At 40.3% G+C, this 9626-nt stretch overlaps 1 protein-coding gene across 1 annotated transcript; it reads left to right on the top strand.

The window, feature by feature from the left end:
* Nucleotides 1-619: 619 nt before the first annotated feature.
* Nucleotides 620-3840, top strand: LOC112232951 (syntaxin-11-like). The gene is made up of 2 exons (XM_024400283.1): nt 620-627; nt 2958-3840. The coding sequence occupies exons 1-2, from the start codon at nt 620-622 to the stop codon at nt 3838-3840; spliced, it is 891 nt and encodes a 296-aa protein (XP_024256051.1).
* Nucleotides 3841-9626: the final 5786 nt, after the last annotated feature.

The following is a 9626-nucleotide window of genomic DNA, read 5'->3' as shown; positions in this document are numbered from 1 at the left end:
TAAGAAAAGACAATCAGTATTCACCTGGCTAAGAGAGAAGGAATATAATATATATTGTCTACTGGAAACTAATTCAAAATGTTTTGATGAAGTTTTGTGGAAAAGGGACTGGGGGGGATGATGGGTGATGGTTTTAATTAACAGTCATTTTGATCCAAATATGCAAATTGTCCAAACAGATCATCAAGGTAGATGGATTATTTTAAATATGTTATTGGAGAATAAACCAATATGGCTTATTAACCTATACAGTCCAAATAATGATGATCCAAGCTTCTTTGTAAATATATAGACAAATTTATCAACTCTACAAGCACCACTAGACTCTATTATTATGGCGGAAGATTTTAATACGGTCTTAAATACCTCTATGGCCCGGAAAGGAAATCACACTACAAACTATCACCCTCAGGCACACATGACTGTCATGGATATATTGGAATTAGTGGATATATGGAGACTTAAATACCCTGACCTAGTGCGATATACATGGCGAAGGCTTAATCAAGCTAGTCGTCTTGACTACTTTCTTATGCCATTCTCTCTGGCACCAAAAGTTTAAAAAGTGTTGAATGCGTTCGGATCATCACATGATTGGCATATATATTACTCTTACAGAATGTCCACGTGAGCGAGGATATTGGAAATTTAATCAAAGCCTACTAGACGATAAATTGTTTAGAACTAGGACAGAAGAATTTATAACGGACTTTTTCAGACATAACATAGGTACAGCAGATCCCCTTATTGTATGGGACACCTTTAAATGTTCCTTTAGAGGCCATGTAATTCAGTACTCATCTATAAAACAAGCAATTTAAATCAAAAGAGTCCATATTAACAAATGAACTAACAGTACAGTTAGACAGCAATAAAAGCTGTACCATAGAGGCACAGAATAAGTTAGAGGAAAAATAAATGGAAGAACTTATTAAAGAAAGATCCAGTGTATTATATTATGAAAATAAAGCGAACTGGATGGAATATAGAAAAATGCACCAAATTATTTTTCAATCTTCAATATAGAAATGCTACCAAAAAATATATATTGAAATTTGTTACAAATGATGGAGTTACGCATGATTCACCAAATGATATTTTGAAAGAGGAAGTAAAGTACATTTAGAATATGTTTTCGTTTCAGTCTCCTCCATCTCTCCACTAACTGAAACTGATTGTATGGATCTTTTGGATAGCAATACTGGGTGATTTGAAAAGCCATAGACAATCAATCAATAATGTAATAATTATTTTTGCAAAAATGTTTATTTTTCATTTACAATCTGTAGAAGCTATTAGAATAGAAAGGTTCAGTACTTTTGTGAAGCATCACAGCACAGTTAAAAAAATATATGGCAAATAGAAATCCAAAATGGATGATGTTGAGAGATAGATGGGAGGGGTTGAATGGAGCTGAAGGGTGAGACTAGTAAGAAGATACCCAATGTAACATTTTACAAATAAGGGGTCTGTAAAATGTATATAGGTTCAGACTTTTGTGAAATACCACAGTTACAAATAGAAATGTAAAATGTGTATAATATGTATAAACTGAAAGTAGAAGCCTTAAGTGTTTATTAGTTTACTCCAATTGGGGGAAGGGTGGTAGGGTTTGCAGGAAATAATAAAGGTATATTCTTAAAAAAGTATGTATATCTATATCGGTATGTGTATGTATATATGTATGCATACGTGTATGTATATGGATATATATATTTAGCCAAAAAATGGTGTGGTGGATTGGAAGTTATGCAGACAATTACATTGATGGAAGCAACAATCTTTCCGCAATACTAAGCTGATCCACCCCTTAATTATTTTTTATTTTTTAAATCACATCAAACATTTACCATCAAAACAGTATGATGCTTTTAAAAAACTTACCTCACTGTGAAGATCAATTTGAAGACAGTTCAACAGCAGTGTATAACATGGTCGTTGTGGATATTGTTTCAAAGTCTAACACAACAAAATATATCCTTTCTATTTTATTCAGCTAAGTTCATTGTATTATTCTTACTATAAAATCATATAATATAAAATAATGGCACAGGACTTATAAGCATATCTTGTCAGATAAATGAACAAGCTTACAGACTATGGCATGGAGCATAGTTAGATAACATACAGTAGGCCAAATACATTTTCGTCATTTCATTTCATGTTTCTTTAGACCTGACTAAAATAATTGAAGGATTCATTATGATAGTGTATGTTATATTAATTTATTATACTTTTATAAATGTATGTGTTCCAAAGGCATGCATCAGCAGCTTGTATGCAGCTGTATGTATGCGCGGAGGCCTGGAGACGCTATACATGTTTATGTTAATTAACAGTTAAAAGTACCGTGAGACTGGCACTATTTTGCATAACAATAACTGGCTGGCAAAATTTCATGACCGCCACAGCCCTAGAGTGGACTTGGGCTACCAATTTTGGCTTGCCCCGAAAAAAATATTTCTGTGCCCGAACTGCCCAAAAAAACATCACAAATGTAGTCAGAAAATATGCACAAACTCTTCCAATCGCTATCGGGAAACCGGGCCCTGGCTGATTAAGGGTGACTCAGCTGGTCCCAATTGAGCCAAGGGTGTGATTGGCCAGTCAAGTAGCCACCACCACTATAAAAACTGTTGCATTTTGCTGACTGAGCAGAGGTTTGGGAGCTGTAAATATATTGTTTATTTGACCAGTGAGGCAGGGCCTTGTGAGAGGTGACTGCCATCAGACCAGAGCTAGGAGGGGTGTCACGGTACACAGGCTCAGTGATGCAAGATTAAGGTCCTACATTTTTTTGTCATTATTAAATATCAAATCCAGACTTTCCACGTAATGTTTCACAAAGACCCAGGTAATGAGTAAAAATGTAGGACCTTAATCCTGCATCACTGAGCCTGTATCTCATTGTATCTCATTGTTTATTGGACCCCTAACTGTGTCCTCCTCTCTTGCAGGCAGACAGGATGCGGGACAGGCTGTGTCACATGCAAGACTATCAGCAAGGAGCAGGATGACTTTGAACCTGAGACAGAGCTATATGGACCAGAATATGACGTGAACAAGGTGGAGATCTCCCAGGAGGCTGTGGTTTTCCAGGCCTCTTTCTCTTCCTCCCCCACCATGGACAGTATCCTGGAGGAGGCCCACTCCATGCGCCAGGAGATCTCCCTACTCCACCTGGAGGTGGAGCATCTGGTCGAGCACAATGAGCGCATCGGCACCACAGTCCGCAGCCTGACCATCATCAAGCATGACTCCAACTCCATCGCCAGGGGATTCCACCAGCATGGCGAAGCCCTGTACATCAGACTCCAGGCCCTGGGGGCGCAGAGCTGTGAGCTGGAGGAGAAACACGGAACCAAGGCCACCGTGGCCCACATCGCCCACAGCCAGCATGCCAACCTCACCCGGGCCTTCCATGCCACCATAGCAGGATACAACCAGGTAGAGGAGGCCCAAAGAGAAATGTGCCGCTCACGCCTCCAGAGACAGGCCTCCATCATAGAAAATGGGGGTGAGGGCTGGGGGGAGCTGTCCCAGAGCCTGCAGACCGAGGGGCATTCATCCCGCTGGGCACTGTGTGGGATAAAAGGAAGGCATAAGGAGTTGGTAGAGTTAGAGGCCAGGCTAAGGGAGGTGCATGATCTGTTTCAGCAGATGGCCATGTTGGTAGAGGAGCAGGGGACCATGCTAAACAACATTGAGGCCAATGTGTGCGGCACCGACGAGTACATCGGCAGGGTCAACGTGGAGATGAAGAGGGCGTTACAGTACAAGAGGAAGAACCCCTTTCAGCAGTGCTGCCCCTGTCTACCCTGCTGGAGACCTACTTTGTAGTAAAAGTCTTATCAAATCAATTGAGTTTTATTTATTTAGTTAGAGCTTTTTACAAAGCAATTTGTTGCTGAACAGAAAACGCAGAGCTAAACCCATCTAAGACCAGAAGTGTCAATAGCACAGAACGGAAATGCAACTGCTTTGAATGTCAGGTTCTGTGCAGTTGACCCATTGGACTAATTCCATTTGGACAAGTCATATCCAATAGGAATAATGTCTAAGTGCAATTTTTAATAAATAATGTAATACATGTAATGCAATGGTAAGTGTTGACTTGTCTAGATTTCTCAAATGAAATGTGTATGTATGTGTGTATGTGTGTGTGCCTGCGTGCGTGTGTGTGTGAGCCTGTGGGTAGATGAGTGGGTCACTTCTATTTCCCCTATGCTGAAGTGCAAGACGTAACTGAATTGTGACTCAGGAAGGAGTTCTCCTCTGTCACAAGGAAAAGTGAAACAAGTACCCAGACCTGAATCACCTGGCTCATCCAGATTTTTCCTCATGTGACATGAGTTGACTCACTTTTTCCTAGACTAAGCAACATCATACAACCTATATTTAGATGAATGCACGATATAACATTTGAATTTGACAAAATGGCAGTTGAGTAATTTAAAACAACACCTCATAGCCCTAGCCTTTGATCTGGTGATGGAACCATTTAGGTCAGGGATGTGAAACGTTGATGGGGTGGCGTCACAAATAATCTAATCATGAGGGGCCGCAGTTGCCAACCCCGCACCGCCCCCAAATAATTACATGCAATTCTACTCACTTTGTCATGGGGCAGATAGGAAAGTGAGCTGTTTGCAGTTTTTAATATGATATCTGAGTGAGAATGACAAACAAAATCAATGGGGGGCTCCCGAGCAGTAACTCGACAAGCCACCCCGCACCCCAAAAAAGCCATATTACAACCAACACTGGATGTGTTGTGATAATTGTGTCGTTTGCTGTTAATTCATCTGCCTTGCGACCGTGATATATAGGCCTAAAGGCAGAGACAATACAAAACTGGAAAGCAGGACGCATATTGCACGTAACACAGTTACAAGTCTTATAGCATGGTTAAGTTAATGTTTGACATTTTCGTCCACCACTAAACAACTATTGATTTAGAACCACAGAGAGTTACCGCAAGACGCAAAGAAAACAGGAACTGCCTCCACTATTCTAGCATAATTTCAACATCATCAAATCACCTCTGCTTCATCTAATACAGTGATAACTAAAAGATACCAAAAACGATTTAGTCCAATCGACATCAGCTAAATATGATGTGGCTGTCCATGGTTCTGATTTCTGTTTGTGTGCATGCGTTCTTGCAAGTCGAAAACATGTTTACTCACCCTACTTGTAGAGAAACACCAATGCCATCCTCCTCTCTTTCATGTTTACGAAACGGTCTGTCACTCTGTCATACAGTACACACTTTTAATTGTTGTTGTCCTAGGCTACCTGGCTAAAAGGCTTAGTCGCTAGCCTATCTTCCATTTATGGGCAGTGGCGGTTTTAGCATGTACATCTTGGTGGCGCAAATAAAAATGTGGGATGCATGCCAGCAAAGCCACTACACTACACAACACAAACAAATACATAAATTGCACTATAACAGTGACAAACGGTGTTCACAAACTATTAGGAACTTCATAAAGCTGTCCCAGCTGCAGTCCTATCATCTTACCACTGCTACACCTGGCTTTCAGCGGAGCCTTGTCTGGCAGGGAAACAGTTCATTGAACCTCATTTGCTACCTTTTAAAAAAACATAGCTGATATGGCTGACTTGCTTAAACAAATGTGGTTTCTGCTGACAATTGAGATGTACAAACTATGGCATAAGGGGACGACAAGCGGATAAGAGGCAATCCATAATTTCAATTAAGATATAAATGAGCGATCTAGGACGGATGTAGCCAATATAACTATTTGTTCAGCACTTTTGAAATGTACAGCGACAGAATTTAGAACATGGGCTGTTGTTACAGTGTACTCCCTGTACAACAAGTCAGAACCGTAGGATAAATAAAGAGGGCATATAAACAGACAATGAAAATCTTATAATATTCAATGATTACAGGCAAACAAGCACATCCCGGCCACAAACGATGTGTTTACAATACCGCGTTGGTGAAAATAGACCAAATTACTAGGGTGAGGCACATGGGCTGCTAACAGCTTACGACAAAACATACACTTGTTATTACTTTCTTAGCTACAGTATACATTCTCTCTGACATCCTACATCATTTATGAAGCAGCATAAGACATTTATGGACTCATATTGTTGTGATAAGCTTGGACAGGAAAGTGGCGCGGCGGTCCTTCGTGGGCAAATTTTGTCATCAAATAGAAAGATACCGGATTTACAATTCTTAAATGATCGTTCAAAACTTATTTTCCCAGTCGTAGCTCATTTTTCCGAGTTCCCAGAGTTCTTGAACTCACAGTTAGCCACTGATTCCTTCCAAACCAGTCATTGATTAATTTCCAACTTATGTAATGTTTATGTCCAATGGCCGATGAGCACCAATACGTTTTATTTCTCTTCATATGACAAGGATTAAAAAGGATTTGCCAGTATACTTGATTCACGATGATGACTGCTAGCTAAGATTGTGAAAATAAGATGTTGAGATGATCAGTCCAATCAAAGCTACTGTACATATAACATGATTTGTGGCCAATGGCCTTGAGCCTTCTTGGAAGGCCACTTGTAATATAACACTATGGTGGGCCCAAAAGGCTGAAATTTTGGATGTCTACCCTTACAAAATGACTGAAGCTTGGCGATGGCGCAAGGTCCCAATGAGTGGCAGAATACTGAGCCATCACAGTGCAATGCTCCTATTTTCTGCTGGCCCGCCCTACCACCACAGAAAGCACTGAGCAAGGCTGAAACACCTGCATTTTAGAGCTGCCTTACTCAAGAAAACAAAAGAGAGACCATGTTTGTATGTGGCTTTATTAACTCATATATATATATATATATATATATATATATATATATACAGTGGGGCAAAAAGTATTTAGTTAGCCACCAATTGTGCAAGTTCTCCCACTTAAAAAGATGAGAGATGCCTGTAATTTTCATCATAGGTACACTTCAACTATGACAGACGAAATGAGAGAAAAAATACAGAAAATCACATTGTAGGATTTTTAAGGAATTTAATTGCAAATTATGGTGGAAAATAAGTATTTGGTCAATAACAAAAGTTTATCTCAATACTTTGTTATATACCCTTTGTTGGCAATGACAGAGGTCAAACATTTTCTGTAAGTCTTCACAAGGTTTTCACACACTGTTGCTGGTATTTTGGCCCATTCCTCCATGCAGATCTCCTCTAGAGCAGTGATGTTTTGGGGCTGTTGCTGGGCAACACAGACTTTCAACTCCCTCCAAAGATTTTCTATGGGGTTGAGATCTGGAGACTGGACCTCCAGGACCTTGAATGCTTCTTACGAAGCCACTCCTTCGTTGCCCGGGCGGTGTGTTTGGGATCATTGTCATGCTGAAAGACCCAGCCACGTTTCATCTTCAATGCCCTTGCTGATGGAAGGAGGTTTTCACTTAAAATCTCACGATACATGGCCCCATTCATTCTTTCCTTTACACGGATCAGTCGTCCTCGTCCCCCTGCAGAAAAACAGCCCCAAAGCATGATGTTTCCAACCCCATGCTTCACAGTTCTATTTTGGTTTCATCTGACCATATGACATTCTCCCGGATCATCCAAATGCTCTCTAGCAAACTTCAGACGGGCCTGGACATGTACTGGCTTAAGCAGGGGGACACGTCTGGCACTGCAGGATTTGAGTCCCTGGCGGCGTAGTGTGTTACTGATGGTAGGCTTTGTTACTTTGGTCCCAGCTCTCTGCAGGTCATTCACTAGGTCCCCCCGTGTGGTTCTGGGATTTTTGCTCACTGTTCTTGTGATCATTTTGACCCCATGGGGTGAGATCTTGCGTGGAGCCCCAGATCGAGGGAGATTATCAGTGGCCTTTTATGTCTTCCATTTCCGAATAATTGCTCCCATAGTTGATTTCTTCAAACCAAGCTGCTTACCTATTGCAGATTCAGTCTTCCCAGCCTGGTGCACGTCTACAATTTTGTTTCTGGTGTCCTTTGACAGCTCTTTGGTCTTGGCCATAGTGGAGTTTGGAGTGTGACTGTTTGAGGTTGTGGACAGGTGTCTTTTATACTGATAACAAGTTCAAACAGGTACCATTAATACAGGTAACGAGTGGAGGACAGAGGAGCCTCTTACAGGTCTGTGAGAGCCAGAAATCTTGCTTGTTTGTAGATGACCAAATACTTTTTTTTCTAATTTTGTCTGTCATAGTTGAAGTGTACCTATGATGAAAATTACAGGCCTCTCTCATCTTTTTAAGTGGGAGAACTTGCACAATTGGTGGCTGACTAAATACTTTTTGCCCCACTGTATATATATATATATATATATATATATATATATATATATATATATATATATACACTGTTTGCAAACTGATATGTGACACGTATTCATGTCGAAATAACATGCAAGCCACCCCCCCCAAAAAAGATGAGTATATATTTTTTTATTTGTATTTTTTTTTTGCTAAAATGTGGGTGTCCAAACAGGTGGGTCACTGCCCCACCTGCCCTGAAAGATGGGTTGCCACTGTTTATGGCCAACGTTAGCTAGTTAACATTAGCCTTCTACATCTAGCTACTGAACATATTGAACTTTCATCCTCTCAGGCCAGATGCCCTACACGTAGAGAGACAGAGGGGCGCTGTTTCGCTCGCTCAGATGCTTTCTCCTGTGAGACACATTCAGCCTCTTGCAAATTAAATAAAAAATTATGGAACACAGAGAGACAAAAGATACATTAATTAATGTTGTATTTTTATTTTTTTTTTGTACATTTTTGGGAGAAGCCTGGCTTCCCTTGACGCCAATGAATACATGCCACTGCTGGCCGCTAGACTAATTTACCAATAAACATTATTTTAGCTGACTTAGGCTTACTAAGTGACAATCAGTGACTGACATAACAAATAAACCTGCTGAGGCACAACCAAATCAACACTAAATATGTTGATCAATGTAGGTCAATTTCGATCAAATTTGAAATGCTCGTATTTTCTTCCACTCCGATTCATTTCAGAGCGCAGAATAACAGATGAATTTACAAATGCTCAACACCCGTTGAATATGGCCAGTGTCAGTAAACGTCGGCAAAAAAAAGAGTAATTAAATTAAGCAGCACCGTTACAGTCAACAACTCTCTGGATTACATGAAAACAGCTCTGCTAGGGCGAGTGAAATGGTCAGTGTGAGGTGTTTGGAAGTAGCTGGCAAGTTAGTCAGTTAGCTTTTGTGCTTAAAGAAAACATTGATCGATGTAGGTCAATTTCAATCAAATTCTAAATGCCCATATTTCCTTCCACCCCAAAAAAGTAAACTACACAATTTGAATCTGAGTTGTTTTTCTAACAAATCTAACATAACAAAGTTACTTTTTGTGAAGACACACAATTCCACCATCCTCATCTCTGCTGCACTTTTTAAGCAGAAGGAGGCAGTAAAGCTCCGTGTCAGTTCCATAAAAGTAGTTCCAACTTCCAAGACATTCTAACGCCTGCTTGTTCAGAATGTTTGCAAAAATAATATGAATGCATATTAATATCTTACGTTAGTGGATGACAGAATGAAGTGCGGTATGCACAAGATGGCTAGCTAGCCAATAAGCTGGCTAGCTAGCTAGGCTGTATTTGTAAGCTTGCTAGTATGCTAG

This window comes from Oncorhynchus tshawytscha, linkage group LG05, assembly GCF_018296145.1.
Source record: "Oncorhynchus tshawytscha isolate Ot180627B linkage group LG05, Otsh_v2.0, whole genome shotgun sequence".
NCBI classification, from domain to species: domain Eukaryota; kingdom Metazoa; phylum Chordata; class Actinopteri; order Salmoniformes; family Salmonidae; genus Oncorhynchus; species Oncorhynchus tshawytscha.
The sequence above is the reverse complement of the archived record's forward strand: the minus strand, read 5'-3'. Positions and strand labels throughout refer to the sequence as shown.